Source organism: Eubalaena glacialis, chromosome 16 (genome assembly GCF_028564815.1).
Source record: "Eubalaena glacialis isolate mEubGla1 chromosome 16, mEubGla1.1.hap2.+ XY, whole genome shotgun sequence".
NCBI classification, from domain to species: domain Eukaryota; kingdom Metazoa; phylum Chordata; class Mammalia; order Artiodactyla; family Balaenidae; genus Eubalaena; species Eubalaena glacialis.
The window spans coordinates 32,927,443-32,945,070 of record NC_083731.1 but is presented as its reverse complement, the minus strand read 5'-3'; the positions used below and the strand labels follow the sequence as shown (position 1 = coordinate 32,945,070).

Below are 17,628 nucleotides of genomic sequence, written 5' to 3'. Positions count from 1 at the left end.
TTGAGCTGTCACTCAGGGGGCTCCCACTGCCTGTCAGTTCTATGAATCCTAAAAACCATTTCTACCTGTAATGCTCTCAAGATCTCTCAGCAGAGAACAGGATTGGCCCTTCTTACGAGAGCTGGCAGAATTAAATCAAGTCTGCCCTTCACCTCAGTGATTCACCTACTATCTGCCAACTTGGTTCCAGGACTAGCATAGAGGGCTTCACAGCTGTGTTCACCATGCTCTGTGTTCGTCATGCTCTGTGTTCTTTGCCACTGACCAGTAACCAACGTTGGCCTTTCTATTCAAAATAGTCACAGGCAATGAGAAATAGGAGTTGCATACAGTACAGATAAAAAACTTTCCAGTTGGTAAAAAAACCCCACAAAAACCCAGTGCTTGGTGGGTAGTACACTGTTGTAGCTAAAGAAGCTATTTATCCATAGAATTGCAGCCCTTGTTGGAGGGAAACTGCCAATGAATTTTTCAGACCTGGCAGGAAATGTAGAGCACATATTTTTGAAGATAGAATTTGACCTGAAAATCATTATGCTGTTGCTTGAACATTAAAAAAAAAAAAAAAAATTCCTTTTAATGCCATCCAACACAAATCATCCTTTTTCAATGTTGATAGCTTTTGCTTCACCAAAATAAGATGATCTGAATTAGAAGATAATCCTAAAACGGATAATTCTAGAACCAGAAATTATTTCAGAATGTTCACACCTTTAAAAATGAGCTAGTAATATTGTGAGGTTGATTTGTGCAATTCTCCAAATCAAGTGTTTGTAATTAAAATATATCGCGAAGGTCTATGCTGGCAACCTCTTATATCTAAGCTATAAAAAAAATCTTAATAATAACAACAACAACAATGACAAAAAAACCTCACCAAGCCCCTTAGCCACAGAAAGCTGAAAAAACCCAGCTTTTAGTGGGGAAAAAATATGATAATTTTTCTGAAAGAATGCTTGTTGGTGATGTATTGCTTTGTTTACTATAGACTTTGCTAGTTGCAAAAAAGGCTCATAATTTTTGGGGGCTGACGGGACTATAATTTCCTCTCACCCTCAGCACACGATGGTTGGGTTCAATATCCCTACAGATGCCATAACAGAACCACTGGGTGCTCATACAGTTTAGAAAATGCAATCTGTAGAGAAGAACCTAGTGGAGAGTCACTTATCCTCGGCTCTCCAAGGGAGGAAACTAGCACCATGTCAGGCTTTCCTTGGGGAGCATTCCTTTCCCACTGACTTGGTTCCAAGAACTGACCCATTCACCCAAGAGTTAATTCCCTGCTATGCCTCCGTGGCCTTTCTAGTCACCAAGTAACTGTTTTCAAACAAGAAAAGGGGGAGCATAATCTTTAATTGTGGTCCTCAACCAAGCAGAACAACAAACAACAGAAAGATGACCTCAGTGCTGCAAATGTAACCAAGACCTCTAAAATGCTGGGGTGTTTTTTACAATCCCTTCAGTAAGTATGAAAATTGGTAACATGAGTCCTCAGTGAAGTTATTGTAGGCAAGTCCTTTTATTCGTTATTGCTTTTCTCCTCAAGAGGCGCATTATTTCCATCTCTGCTTTGTCTGATTTTTTCATGTTCACTGACTTTGCCTGGCCAGCCCCACCTCTTACCTTGGTGCCAGTGTGTCTAAGAAAGTTTCCCCCCCTCCCCGCCCCGATTCCTTGTAATCAAATACTAGGGGCAGGAAGAGATGATGCCTAGGTGACAGAACACTGCAATTTGAAGTGGGGCAGTAGTTTTTTTAGACAGGCTCTTCCTATTCAACTACAGAACGGCTCTGTGCCCGTCCATGCCGGGGCAGACACCAGGACTAGACTCCAACTGAAATGTCGCTGCCCCTCTGCTCGAACAGATGAACAAAACAGAAGCAGAACAAAACAAAAATGATCAACAACAAACAAATGAAAGAATCAATGTTGGTTTTCTCCAGGGCATGGATGGCATAATGACAAGTTGCGGGTGATATCTAGTGGCTGCCATCACTATTGCAAAGGGCTGCCTGAGTACTCCTTTCTTTTCAGGTAATGGAACCTCTCCAACAGCTTCTTCTTTTCTACTTTCAGGCTGCTTGCTGGTAACAGATTGGAAGTGGGTTCTATCTTACTTAGACAGTAACTCAAACTTTTGTTAAAAACGGGTTCAGGGGTGGGATGATGGGAGAATAATTCAAATTTACAAGGTCTTGCTCTAGCCATCAATTTGTGGTAGATGACCTTTAAAGTATCAATAACAAAACGTCTGACAGCTCAGAAAATGTACAAACTACAAACATCTCGAAATGGCAGAGGACACAGCACGGAAAACAATGCCTGTCTCTTCAGCATTTGTGTCACCGATCTCCCAGGCCAGCGTGAAGTTGTTTCTCGTGTAGTCATGATGGGGGTTACCTTCAGACCGAAAGGAGAAGTGTTACTACTTCTTTTTTCCTGCTCTGCTTTCAGACATCGTGGGATGGTGATGCCCTTTTGTGTTAACACTGTGAAGGGGATTCAGCCCTGCTGAATTGGGTGCCGCTAAGAGATCCAGCTCTTACGCTCAGCTGGACAGGTAGCCTTCCTCACACCAGCATATGCCTCCGGCGGTGCAGTGCCAAGTGATCTGACCGGGAAAAGCTGCGATCACAGTCTGCGCACTTGAATGGCTTCACTCCCGTGTGTTTGCGGTAATGCCTCGTCAGTTCATCCGAACGAGCGAATTTCCAGGTGCAGCCTTCCCAGGTACACTTGTAGGGTTTCTCTCCTGGAAGAAACAAAGGGACACACGCTTTGGTGCTCCATCATTTCTCCAGAAAAAACCATCCCAACATGATATTTGGGGAAATGACTGTTCTCGATGGATTTTCCATTTGATAATCCTTTGTCGGGAAACCTAATCACCCCACCAGCTGCTGTTGGGTCAGACAGGTGGGGTTTCAATTTCGTCTCTCTTGCTGTGACACTGGGCAGGTTAGTTAACACTTGCGTCCTCAGTTATGGGTAAGTTACTTTGCAGTCAAAATATCAAAAGGCATAGACTGATGGCTACTGGATATAATCACCATGGCAGACTGGAAAGGCGTGTTAGGGAGCTCTACCTAGGTTGACCGTGGCTCCAGGGCTAAAACTCACAAAGAATTATAAAGGGTAGTGATTTATACGTTTTGTTGCAATACTCCTCCAAACAGTGTATCGCTTAGATGTTTAAAGGCTATTTTAGGGTACAATGTCCTTTTATCAGTCACACAAAATTTCATTAAAAGGTAAGCACTCTACCACCCCCAGAAATTAGGTATTAAGTACTTATTATTTATAAACATCTACTGTTTGTTTGTCTACTGGGAAAGAATCCTAGATACCTTAATAGTGCAAGTTTCAATATCTTCTTCAGTGACTTAAGAAATAGGGCAAGCCCTAAGAAATCATCAAGTTGGTCCTAGTGTTGAAACCCACAGTAAAAAACAGTCTGAAGAAGTATGTAATTTGACCAGATCCCTCAGTCAACTCGTAAGGACAGTAAAATATGCAAAGGCTTTGCTGGGAAAAGATATGCTACCCATTGTCCAAAAGAGCTCCCTGGGGGAATGGGACAATAGTTGACCTAGGTGTGCTTTTTCCTGGCTCTCATTCAGAATGGAAGCGCTGTCCTCATGCAACCCCACAAGAACTCATCTCTCCTATGCCGCTTCCATCCAGTAGTCAACGAAATGCTGCTTAGCCACACTTGGTGTCTGGCCAAAGGGCCCAAGACAGGGAAAGGAGCTATTTGCTGATCCCAATGTACAGAGTTGCAAAGTGAGTTTTGTTAAATCCACTTTACAGATGAGAAACCTGAGGTTCAATGGAGTAAAGTAACTTGCCTGAGGCCAGTAAATAGATGTGTTTGGTTCCAAATGCAGCGCTTTTCACTGTGTTCTAGGGGAGTGGATAATTCTTTCCCCATCTAAACTCTGTCACATCCTTACACAACATTGATGCCACCTTCTTAGATACTTTCCAATTATTATTCAACTCCTATTTCTATTAAGTCGCCTACCACAATAGATGATACAGATTTTGTCTAGATGTCTTTCCCCTCTACCAGTTTCTGAATACGCAGAGATCAAGAATCACGCCTCTACTATTTCACTATCCTCAGAGCTTAAAAGTATGTGCCAAACAGTGTTTGAATAAATTAATAAAACTGCAGCACATGCTCACACAAAGGCGTGTACACAGGAGACTACTAAGCCCTGTAAATGAGATGTACAAGTGACGGGAAAACTAGACTGAACCAGACCCAGCCGTTTTTGTTCAACTGTTAAATAAATGTTAACTATAGGGGTCCTTTTAGGATCAAGTGGCCCTTTCACAGAAGTGAGTGACTAGTACAGCCCAGTTAAATCTAGAAATACTGACGCACTAACTGTGGCCCACAGAAAGCTCCAGGTTACTCAAAGGGCTCCTGTCAGGTAGATGCCTATTGACTGGATTAATCCAAAACCTCAACCTCCGACTCATTCTGGATGTCCTATGGAGACAAAAATCTGCATTTACAGGTGTCTACTGATCAGAATTTAACAGAAATTTTAAAAAATCAGCAAAACCCCTAACTTAAAAAGAATGGCAATCCACTATACAGTATATCCATGGCAACTGTTAAAATGCTTTTATTTACGTGTCATCACCATATGTTTTTCTTCTTGAAATTTACAACATGAGCATGGGTTTTAATAAGCTGAGCTTGATATAAATCATATCTTCAAAACACATCCATCTTTGGGGCACTGAGCTCAGCCAGTTGACGCCTTGTCACCAACAGGTATCTCCTAGTTATCTCCTGTGTTGCTAAGGAACCAGCCACAGAGAGTATAGGCCTAAGAATGAAAAAATAAAAGATTTTCTTAATTGGGGAAAAGCATTGCTCAGTTGTGTGTTAGGAGGACGTCTGTTTCTATCTTGGTGGGGAAGTGTCATCTGAGTATGACTGGGGTTAGAAAAGCTGCTGGACCCTCACCTTGGCATTGCAGATGGAGAGACAGGAAGGGGCTCCATAAGTGGGATGGGCCTGGAAGTAAAGAGAGGCAATAGAAGGGGACAGGGCTTCAGTCTCACCTCAAGAAGGATGCTGGAGGCTGGTATGGCCACCGTAGGGACGGCCTGTTGTCTCAGGGGTTCTCTGAATTTCCTTGTACACCCAATTTCGGCACTTAATATTCTCCAATTTCTTCCTCCAAATTATAATAGACATACTTTTACTTCCACTTTGGCTGTTTAATAATGGTAGTTGTGCCCTTTTCACTTGAAAATCTATAGCAGGGGTGGTACACTGTGGCCCCCGGGCCAAATCTAGTCTGTGGTTTGTTTTCTGTGCAAGCTGCAAGCTAAGAGTAGTTTTCACACTTTTAAATGGTTGGAAAAAAAAAAACCCCAAAAGAGGGCTCTCTCGTGGCATGTGAAAAGTATATACTTTTCATGAAATTCAAATTTTAGTGGCCATAAATAAGTCTTTATTGGAACACAGCCACACTCATTTGTTTGCATATTGTTTATGGCTGTTTTCCAGGAATGGAGGCATTGAGCACTGCAGTAGAGAACGTATGGCCTGCAATACCTAAAACATTTACTATAGAAGGCTGGCCGACTCTTGATGTAAGGGATGGGCACCTCAGCTTTTGGCAGGCTTCCTGATTATGTTAACTTAATCAGGATATACAACACACCGTGTTAGTTTGGGATAGGTGGTTGAGGGAGAATTTGGCAATAAGATAATCACTTATTCTTAACTCAGGCTCCTCGATTAAAATTCTAACTGTCCTCTTGGTAATGAATACACGTGATATTTCATGTCCGATGCTTTAAATAGAGAGTTCTGGACAAGGAGAAATAAGGGCTTCTCTGAAAAGGCTCACCCAATTCAGTCAGGGTTTTAAAAGTCTTCGGGATCTCCTCTGCTCATTAGAAAAGCACAATAATGAGTAAGGCCTTCGCTATGAGGGTGAGAGGGGTCAGGAAGGTCTCTATACACTTTACCTGGTAACCAAAAGAGCACTGATTCTACAGTGATGGAGCCCGACCCTGCCCTACTCCATCCCAACCCACCCTTTCAATACGGTTGTGTTACCATGGCCACCATGCTCAGCGAAGAGCTACGATTAATTCTACTGAGTCTGAGGAGGAGGACATAAGGAAGGAAGGATCAGAAAAGAGGAGCTCAGATGTTTGGCATCATTTCTAAGGTGGATATCTTAAAGGGGGAGAGGCAGAGAAAGCAACAAGTATGGCGAAGATTTCTGTGGGCCCACAAATGTGCAGCAGGAAACTCAGTGCAGACCTGAAAAAAGTATTCTGTGAGGTGAAATCAGGTACAGTAAGTGCCTCCAAAATGCAAGATGCAGATACGTCCCTACTTCATGAGTAAAACCAGTGAAAATGATATATAAGTTTATAAACCATTAGGGGCTAAGTGATTAACGAAGGCACATAAAAAAGAATGAACACGTTCTCATCTAGGGGGTGGGGGGAGGGAGGACCTATATGAGAAAATAATCAACTTAATTATCTGAGTCATAGATGAGTTTTCCTTGAAGCTTTTCTTACAAAAATATATGCTTTCTTTTTAATATCCCCAAATATTTCTTGTATAATATTTCTTGCCCCCATTTCCTCACGAATAAAACCAGAGTTTAGGTATTCTCTCTCCATACTCAGAAAAAAGAAGGGGGAAAAAAAGAAAATAAGATCTTCCAATCTCTCTTCACAGCTAGAGGCTGAGCTATGGGGGTGGCTCCTCTCTATGGAGATGAGATGGCTGCTTGGACCCGGCAGAGAGCAGGCTTGCCCCTCCCTCAAGAGGGACCTCGGTTTCCGTTATATCTGCCTAGTGCCTAGCATTTCATTAAAAAAAGTCAATAAATTCTCTCATTGGACTAGTTAAGTTTTAGAAATGGATACAAGGACAATGCTAGTGGCTACTACATTATGTTAAAACTGCACATTATATTTTATGCTTGTGCTTTGAAGCTATTTAAAGGGTACAATCTTATAAACAAATTAAGATAAGAGACACTAACTTCATGATGTGAGTAAAAACTAATTAAGATGGGAGAGGAACCAAGATGGCGGAGTAGAAGGAGGTGCTCTCACTCCCTCTTGCGAGAACACCAGAATCACAACTAGCTGCTGAACAATCATCGACAGGAAGACACTGGAACTCACTAAAAAGATACCCCACATCCAAAGACAAAGGAGAAGCCACAATGAGATGGTAGGAGGGGTGCAATCAGAGTAAAATCAAATCCCATAACTGCTGGGTGGGTGACTCACAGACTGGCGAACACTTATACCACAGAAGTCTACTCACTGGAGTGAAGGTTCTGAGCCCCATGTCAGGCTTCCCAACTTGGGGGTCCGGCAACGGGAGGAGGAATTCATAGAGAATCAGACTTTGAAGCCTAGTGGGAATTGATTGCCGGTCTTCGACAGGACTGGGGGAAACAGAGACCCCACTCTTGGAGGTCGCACACAAAATAGTGTGTGCATCAGGACCCAGGGGAAGGAGCAGTGACCCTGGGGGAGACTGAACCAGACCTACCTGCTAGTGTTGGAAGGTCTCCTGCAGAGGCGGGGGGTGGCGCTGTTTCACTGTGGGGACAAGGACACTGACAGCAGAGGTTCTGGGAAGTACTCCTTGGCGTGAGCCCTCCCAGAGTCTGTCATTAGCCCCACCAGAGAGCCCAGGTAGGCTCCAGTGTTGGGTTGCCTCAGGCAAAACAACCAACAGGGAGGGAACCCAGCCCCACCCATCAACAGTCAAGTGGATTAAAGGTTTACTGGGCTCTGACCACCACAGCAACAGTCAGCTCTACCCACCACCAGAGCCTCCCATCAAGCCTCTTAGATAGCCTAAACCACCAGAGGGCAGACAGCAGAAGCAAGAAAAACTACAATCCTGCAGCCTGTGGAACAAAAACCACATTCACTGAAAGATAGACAAGATGAAAAGGCAGAGGGCTATATACCAGATGAAGGAACAAGATAAAACCCCAGAAAAACAACTAAATGAAGTGGAGATAGGCAACCTTCCAGAAAAAGAATTCAGAATAACGATAGTGAAGATGATCCAGGACCTCGGAATAAGAATGGAGGCAAAGATCGAGAAGATGCAAGAAATGTTTAACAAAGACCTAGAAGAATTAAAGAACAAACAAACAAAGATGAACAATACAATAACTGAAATGAAAAATACACTAGAAGGAATCAATAGCAGAATAACTGAGGCAGAAGAACGGATAAGTGACCTGGAAGACAGAATGGTGGAATTCACTGCTGCGGAACAGACTAAAGAAAAAAGAATGAAAAGAAATGAAGACAGCCTAAGAGACCTCTGGAACAACATTAAACGCAACAACATTCGCATTATAGGGGTCCCAGAAGGAGAAGAGAGAGAGAAAGGATCAGAGAAAATATTTGAAGGATTATAGTCGAAAACTTCCCTAACATGGGAAAGGAAATAGCCACCCAAGTCCAGGAAGTGCAGACAGTCCCATACAGGATAAACCCAAGGAGAAACACGCCGAGACACATAGTAATCAAATTGGCAAAAATTAAAGACAAAGAAAAATTATTGAAAGCAGCAAGGGAAAAATGACAAATAACATACAAAGGAACTCCCATAAGGTTAACAGCTGATTTCTCAGCAGAAACTCTACAAGCCAGAAGGGAGTGGTATGATATACTTAAAGTGATGAAAGGGAAGAACATACAACCAAGATGACTCTACCCGGCAAGGATCTCATTCAGATTTGATGGAGAAATCAAAAGCTTTACAGACAAGCAAAAGCTAAGAGAATTCAGCACCACCAAACCAGCTCTACAACAAATGCTAAAGGAACTTCTCTAAGTGGGAAACACAAGAGAAGAAAAGGACCTACAAAAACAAACCCAAAACAATTAAGAAAATGGTCATAGGAACATACGTATCGATAATTACCTTAAACGTGAATGGATTAAATGCTCCAACCAAAAGACACAGGCTTGCTGAATGGATACAAAAACAAGACCCACATATATGCTGTCTACAAGAGACCCACTTCAGACCTAGGGACACATACAGACTGAAAGGGAGGGCATGGAAAAAGATATTCCATGCAAATGGAAATCAAAAGAAAGCTGGAGTAGCTATACTCACATTAGATAAAATAGACTTTAAAATAAAGAATGTTACAAGAGACAAGGAAGGATACTACATAATGATCAAGGGATCAATCCAAGAAGAAGATATAACAATTATAAATATATATGCACCCAACATAGGAGCACCTCAATACATAAGGCAACTGCTAACAGCTAAAAAAGCGGAAATCGACAGTAACACAATAATAGTGGGGGACTTTAACACCTCACTTACACCAATGGACAGATCATCCAAAATGAAAATAAATAAGGAAACAGAAGCTTTAAATGACACAATAGACCAGATAGATTTCATTGATATTTATAGGACATTCCATCCAAAAACAGATTACACTTTCTTCTCAAGTGCGCACGGAACATTCTCCAGGATAGATCACATCTTGGGTCACAAATCAAGCCTCAGTAAATTTAAGAAAATTGAAATCATATCAAGCATCTTTTCTGACCACAACACTATGAGATTAGAAATGAATTACAGGGAAAAAAACGTAAAAAACACAAACACATGGAGGCTAAACAATACGTTACTAAATAACCAAGAGATCACTGAAGAAATCAAAGAGGAAATCAAAAAATACCTAGAGACAAATGACAACGAAAACACGATGATCCAAAACCTATGGGATGCAGCAAAAGCACTTCTAAGAGGGAAGTTTATAGCTATACAAGCCTACCTAAAGAAACAAGAAAAATCTCAAGTAAACAATCTAACCTTACACCTAAAGGAACCAGAGAAAGAAGAACAAACAAAACCTAAAGTTAGCAGAAGGAAAGAAATCATAAAGATCAGAGCGGAAATAAATGAAATAGAAACAAAGAAAACAATAGCAAAGATCAATAAAACTAAAAGCTGGTTCTTTGAGAAGAGAAACAAGATTGATAAGCCATTAGCCAGACTCATCAAGAAAAAGAGGGAGAGGACTCAAGTCAATAAAATTAGAAATGAAAAAGGAGAAGTTACAACAGACACTGCAGAAATACAAAGCTTCCTAAGAGACTACTACAAGCAACTCTATGCCAATAAAATGGACAACCTGGAAGAAATGGACAAATTCTTAGAAAGGTATAACCTTCCAAGACTGAACCAGGAAGAAATAGAAAATATGAACAGACCAATCACAAGTAATGAAATTGAAACTGTGATTAAAAATCCTCCAACAAACAAAAGTCCAGGACCAGATGGCTTCACAGGTGAATTCTATCAAACATTTAGAGAAGAGCTAACACCCATCCTTCTCAAACTCTTCCAAAAAATTGCAGAGGAAGGAACACTCCCAAACTCATTCTATGAGGTCACCATCACCCTGATACCAAAACCAGACAAAGATACTACAAAAAAAGAAAATTACAGACCAATATCACTGATGAATATAGATGCAAAAACCCTCAACAAAATACTAGCAAATAGAATCCAACAACACATTAAAAGGATCATACACCATGATCAAGTGGGATTTATCCCAGGGATGCAAGGATTCTTCAATATATGCAAATCAATGTGATACACCATATTAACAAATTGAAGAATAAAAACCATATGATCATCTCAATAGATGCAGGAAAAGCTTCTGACAAAATTCAACACCCATTTATGATAAAAACTCTCCAGAAAGTGGGCATAGAGGGAACCTACCTCAACATAATAAAGGCCATATACGACAAACCCACAGCAAACATCATTCTCAATGGTGAAAAACTGAAAGCATTTCCTCTAAGATCAGGAACGAGACAAGGATGTCCACGCTCACCACTATTATTCAACATAGTCTTGGAAGTCCTAGCCACGGCAATCAGAGAAGAAAAAGAAATAAAAGGAATACAAATTGGAAAAGAAGAAGTAAAACTGTCACTGTTTGCAGATGACATGATACTATACATAGAGAATCCTAAAAATGCCACCAGAAAACTACTAGAGCTAATCAATGAATTTGGTAAAGTTGCAGGATACAAAATTAATGCACAGAAATCTCTTGCATTCCTATACACTAATGATGAAAAATCTGAAAGAGAAATTATGGAAACACTCCCATTTACCATTGCAACAAAAATAATAAAATACCTAGGAATAAACCTACCTAGGGAGACAAAAGACCTGTATGCAGAAAACTATAAGACACTGATGAAAGAAATTAAAGATGATACCAACAGATGGAGAGATATACCATGTTCTTGGATTGGAAGAATCAATATTGTGAAAATGACTCTACTACCCAAAGCAATCTACAGATTCAATGCAATCCCTATCAAACTACCACTGGCATTTTTCACAGAACTAGAACAAAAAATTTCACAATTTGTATGGAAACACAAAAGACCCCGAATAGCCAAAGCAGTCTTCAGGGAAAAAAACTGAGCTGGAGGAATCAGACTCCCTGACTTCAGACTATACTACAAAGCTACACTAATAAAGACAATATGGTACTGGCACAAAAACAGAAACATAGATCAATGGAACAAGATAGAAAGCCCAGAGATAACCCCACCTACCTATGGTCAACTAATCTATGACAAAGGAGGCAAAGATATACAATGGAGAAAAGACAGTCTCTTCAATAAGTGGTGCTGGGAAAACTGGACAGCTACATGTAAAAGAATGAAATTAGAATACTCCCTAACACCATACACAAAAATAAACTCAAAATGGATTAGAGACCTAAATGTAAGACCGGACACTATAAAACTCTTAGAGGAAAACATAGGAAGAACACTCTTTGACATAAATCACAGCAAGATCTTTTTTGATCCACCTCCTAGAGTAATGGAAATAAAAACAAAAATAAACAAATGGGACCTAATGAAACTTCAAAGCTTTTGCACAGCAAAGGAAACCATAAACAAGACGAAAAGACAACCCTCAGAATGGGAGAAAATATTTGCAAACGAATCAACGGACAAAGGATTAATCTCCAAAGTATATAAACAGCTCATGCAGCTCAATATTAAAGAAACAAACACCCCAATCCAAAAATGGGCAGAAGACCTAAATAGACATTTCTCCAAAGAAGACATACAGATGGCCAAGAAGAACATGAAAAGATGCTCAACGTCACTAATTATTAGAGAAATGCAAATCAAAACTACAATGAGGTATCACCTCACACCAGTTAGAATGGGCATCATCAGAAAATCTACAAACAACAAATGCTCGAGAGGGTGTGGAGAAAAGGGAACCTTCTTGCACTGTTGGTGGGAATGTAAATTGACACAGCCACTATGGAGAACAATATGGAGGTTCCTTAAAAAACTAAAAGTAGAATTACCATATGATCCAGCAATCCCACTACTGGGCATATACCCAGAGAATACCGTAATTCAAAAAGGCACATGCACCCTAATGTTCACTGCCACACTATTTACAATAGCCAGGTCATGGAAGCAACCTAAATGCCCATCGACAGATGAACGGATAAAGAAGCTGTGGTACATATATACAATGGAGTATTACTCAGCCATAAAAAGGAACGAAATTGAGTCATTTGTTGAGACGTGGATGGATATAGAGACTGTCATACAGAGTGAAGTAAATCAGAAAGAGAAAAACAAATATCGTGTATTAACGCATGTATGAGGAACCTAGAAAAATGGTACAGATGAACCGGTCTGCAGGGCAGAAGTGAGACACAGATGTAGAGAACAAACGTATGGACACCAAGGGGGGAAAACCACGGTGGGGTGGGATGGTGGTGTGCTGAATTGGGCGTTTGGGATTGACATGTATACACTGATGTGTATAAAACTGATGACTGATTAAAAAAAAAACCAAAAAACTAATTAAGATGATAAATAAGTTTTTAAGGTACACTGTAATATGTATAAATGAGCCCTGAAAGGATATAATAAAGAACAGACAGAATCCTTCCTCCATCCCCCCTTCTTTCCTTTAAATCTTGCTGAAAAATAGAAAGCTCACTTGAAAGCTAAAAAAGTCAGTGGTGGGGACAGAACGGTAGGTGAATTTTCCATGAACATTTTCCTATGGAAAGAGTTGGTTTGGACACTAATAGGAGTCAAGCATCTCCCAGGGTCTGTGCGGCTATTGTGCACAGCTGCTCTGTGTCAGGCTGAATGGGGGTGACAGTAAACACTATTTCCAGTGATTTCTTCAGGAATAGTGAATGGTCCTTAAACTCATTTGAATTAGAATTCTGCAAATGTGTTATTCAACACTGTTTTCACTAGAAATAAGCTAAAAATAAAAAAAAGCATGCCCACCTTTTTTTTTTTTTTTGGTCTAACCCACAAATACACTTAGAATCCCCAGTAGCGAAGTCTTTGAAAATGTATTTAAATATTTTTCAAAATAATCAGAAGTTTTGACTCCACCATCAGATCACCTTTGATTTTTGTTTCTTATATTAATCCTGTGAAATAATAAAATGATAGGGAATGGTGTGGTATATGTCCTTACCAATAAGTCTTAGTAAGTGATTAAGTCGAGACATCAAGTTGCTAATGTATAGGAAAAAATCAAAGGACCTGAGCTGGGTAATGGGTAGCTTAACATTACACTCACCTTGGGGTGTAGTTATTAACTTCTAGACTTTAAATTCTGAAGTGAAGGTCTCTATGTCCCATGAAAAACCCGTAAGCCACTTCCACCTTTTGACCATTTTTCAGCACAATCTGTCCTCTTTCAGTTCTTTATAAAACCTGAACTAAACTATGAAACCTCTGAAAAAGAAAAATGTTAACTGAAACTAATAGCAAGCCCTCCTATTCTTTTAAAGTGAAAGAGTCCTGTAAAGATTAAAAAGAGAACATACCAAAAAAAGAGGGTTTGTTAATTTTTGTTCGAAAACACTCTTTTTAACTCCTCATTTGGGGTTCATGTTAGAAACAGTTTTATATGCACACTAGCCCGTGTGTGTGTGTGTGTGTGTGTGTGTGTGTGTATTCACAGGCATTATTTAAATAGTATTCTAGTATTCTAATTAAGTATCCTGGGAAATGAAAACTCTCATCAGGGTTTTTTTCCTGAAACAGTGAACAAACTGATTTATTATGAGAACTGCTGTCTCTTTCAATTTTGGTTAAAGAAAAGGATTAAGAGTCACTCAGTGCATTTCCATGACATTTACCCAGCAGAAGGCATAATAAAGTCTAAAGAAAACATCAGGTATTGAATGGATTCCCAAAACCCACGAAACAAAAATAACTTTTTCGGGTACCTCCCATTTCACCATCTGAAACGCTGAAAGGTAAATGTGTCCTGAGACAAAAGACAGGTGCCCTTTCATATTAAAATGACGTGTGAGTAACACCAGAAAAGGAATGTGCAGTTTGCAAAAGCTCCCGGTCAAACAAAACGCCCATGTCCTCACACCAGCTTCTCTCTATTATTTTCTCAAGCAACCGAAAAAAAAAAAAGAACACCTTTGGCAACAGGAAACATAGGCATTTTCTTCAGTTCAGAAGTGCATTTCTGAAATGTGTCCCTGTTTAACTTTTATAAAGTCAGGGGGCCCCAGACACTGACAAATGAGCTTCATTACACTCGAGGCCCAACATATTTGCTGTGACAATCTGTTTCACTTGAGGAATGGTATTTGCATATGAGGGGAAAAAAAACCCCAGAATCAAGATTCCTATCTCGTTTTCTGGTTTCTGTTACATTAGTTCATAAAAGTTCACAGAATTTTAGATCTGGAAGGAAATTAGGTCCTTTGAAAATGAGGAAACAGAAACCTAGAGCTGAGATTACAAGGCCCTTGACTTGTCCAGGGATAGACAAGGCTGCCTTCCTTCTTACTGGTGTTAAGGGGGCAGAAGACAGCACAGGCTTTGAAATCAGACGGAATGCACGGTCAAATGAGGCTCCGTCTCCAATCTGCGACTGGATCTCAGGCTAGAGAGTTAAGCTTTCTGAAACTCTGTTCCCCATCTGTAAAATGGGAACACTGTCTCCACTGTGAAACTTAGAAATACACATGCCATGTGCCTGGTAAATGATAGGTGCTCAATAAAGGATACTGAATTCTATAGTTATGAAATGCAAGGTCTTTCTGTTTCTGCTAAGAAATATAAATAACATAAAGTTAAAAATAAATCCCATTTGCTATTTTTAAGGAAGGAATTAAGATTTGCAGGTAAAATGGATGCCGATCCTGATCCTGATTTTTTCTAACGTTTTAAGTATAAAACTCCTTTACAGGCCAAGTAGACCAATCTATTCTATAATCTGTTTGATCTGTTTGGTCTTGTCAATTCAATCAAACAAGTGATCAGTATGTTAGTATCTGCCCTATGGAACTGTCGGAACTGAATTAATTCTCTTTTTCATTACGTGTAAACAAGGCCAAGTGGGTCTTTTTTTTCATGCAATTATATAATGGATTTCTTTGATGAAAATAATATTTGCTACAGCATATAGCGTCTTCCATCTACCACACTTAGCTCTAAGAGTTTTATGGATCTAAACTCATTTAACTTCGACCCTAACTGTAGTTGCTGTAACCAACCCCACTTCACCCAGAGTTAGTATGTGGTGGATGGAGGGGGGATTTCAACCCAGGGAGCCTGACACCCAAGGTCACAATCCTAATCACTACCCTGCAATGCCTCTCAACACCTTAAATCACTGCTTTCATAAACCAGGATATCCAGTCAGAACTGGCCAAGCAGACTGAGAGAATATGAACTAGTACTTACAGAACAAAGACTGTGTTAACCCAGAGGCTAGCCTCTCTCCTCTAGAAATCAAATGTAAATGAAGTTAAAAATACCCTATACTAAAAATGTACTTTACTGGAAGTAAAAAGTTCAAGGTCTAAGGATAATACTCTATGTGGCTGAGTTTATATTTCTATGTAGGGACAACGTTTATCTTCCTGTTTCTGGTTACCTTTTCCTCAGTTTCTTTTGTAGACACCTTCCTTTACCTGTCACATAAATCAGGGGTCCCCAACTCCCAACCACTACCGGTCCGTGGCCTGTTAGGAACCAGGCCGCACAGCAGGAGGTGGCTGGTGGGAGAGCGAGCAAAGCTTCCTCTGTATTTAGAGCCGCTCCCCGTCCCCCGCATTACCGCCTGAGCCCCGCCCCCTGTTGGCATTACGGTGAACTGCATAATTATTTCATTATTTATTACAATGTAATAATAATAGAAATAAAGTGCACAATAAGTGTAATGCACTTGAATCATCCCCACACCATCCCCCGCCCTGGTCTGTGGAAAAATTATCTTCCACGAAACCAGTCCCTGGTGCCAAGAAGGCTGGGGACCGCTGATATAAATGTTTACTGAGATTTGGGCTTTGACATCTTCTCACTTGCATAGGTTCTCCTTGGTTCCCACAGCTTCTACGACAACTTATAAGGGAAAGATTCCCAAGTGTCTACACCTCAGTCTCTCTCCCAAGCACCATGCAAGGCGAGACAACATTTCCAGTTGGCAGCCCGAAAGCAACCCCACGTGACCAAAACGTTATTCAGCATCTACCACTTAGACGAGACATGTTCCGCCTTCTATTTTGATATCTGGAAAAAAGATAAGCCCATCTAATCAGGTATCAAGTCATACATCTCTCCAGTTGGCGAGATTTCTTGGACTCTTTCCTATCGGTTATTCTCTACCTGCCCCAACCCGATTATTACATTTGCCGGTTCTGCCTTCCAAATGTCCTCTCCAGTTCATCTCCATGAAGATGGTCTGCCTCTTTTTAGAGTTTCACCACCTTTCACCAATACCAACTTCTACTGCTCTGTTTCCCTGTCTTATGTCCTGCTACCTCCAGTTTAATTATTAATGCTCCTGGTCCTTGTCTTCTCACTGGCTTTCTAACAAAGCAAAACTTTAGTCAACTTTCAAGAAAGACTGGGAATTCCCTGGTGGTCCAGTGGTTAGGACTCCATGCTTCCACTGCAGGGGGCCCAGGTTTGATCCCCGGTCAGGGAACTAAGATCCCGCAAGTCACACAGCACGGCCGAAAAAAACCAAAAAACAAACAAACAAAACAAGATCAGTTCACATTATGATGAAAAACCTTAAAAATAGGCCATTTACCAATCACTTGCTATCCTGATACTTCCAAGTACCTTAATGACCAACTCTAAACAGGTAGGAACCGCTAGCTAGACCTGCATGGAGTGTGGCCCTAGTGGGAGAGACTGGCAGGTTATTGGCAAACTTGTCTGAGACCAGGTGTAATGACAGCAGCACAGGTTCTAGAGAAACCAGAGTCTGCATCTCAGCTCCACTCCTTCCTTGTTCATTCCATGACAGACAAGTGCTCTAACCTTTCAGGGGATTTACAGATGTGATTAGAATATGCAAAGCACTAGCAGAGCGGGGCCCTGTGCCTGGGACCTGGCAGGTCCTCAGGAAATATCAGTTCTCTCTCACTGCTGGTCTCCATGTCTGTTCACAGCATTCCCTCCTCCTAACCATGCACCCCAGATGTCTTCAAAGTCTCCCCTTCTCCTGCCCTCACGTGCAAGCAGATGCCATGCCCTCCTGTTTCTACT

At 40.8% G+C, this 17,628-nt stretch overlaps 1 protein-coding gene across 3 annotated transcripts in view; it reads right to left on the bottom strand.

Annotated features, from left to right (window-relative positions):
• Nucleotides 1-2,201: 2,201 nt before the first annotated feature.
• The window catches only part of KLF12 (KLF transcription factor 12), a 450,322-nt gene continuing 434,895 nt past the window's right edge, over nucleotides 2,202-17,628 (bottom strand). For all 3 annotated transcript variants that reach the window (XM_061170610.1, XM_061170611.1, XM_061170612.1), the window contains one exon: nucleotides 2,202-2,755. In XM_061170610.1, coding sequence (XP_061026593.1) covers nucleotides 2,574-2,755 — 182 coding nt within the window. In that variant the 3' untranslated portion in view covers nucleotides 2,202-2,573. The remainder of the gene's footprint in view (nucleotides 2,756-17,628) is intronic.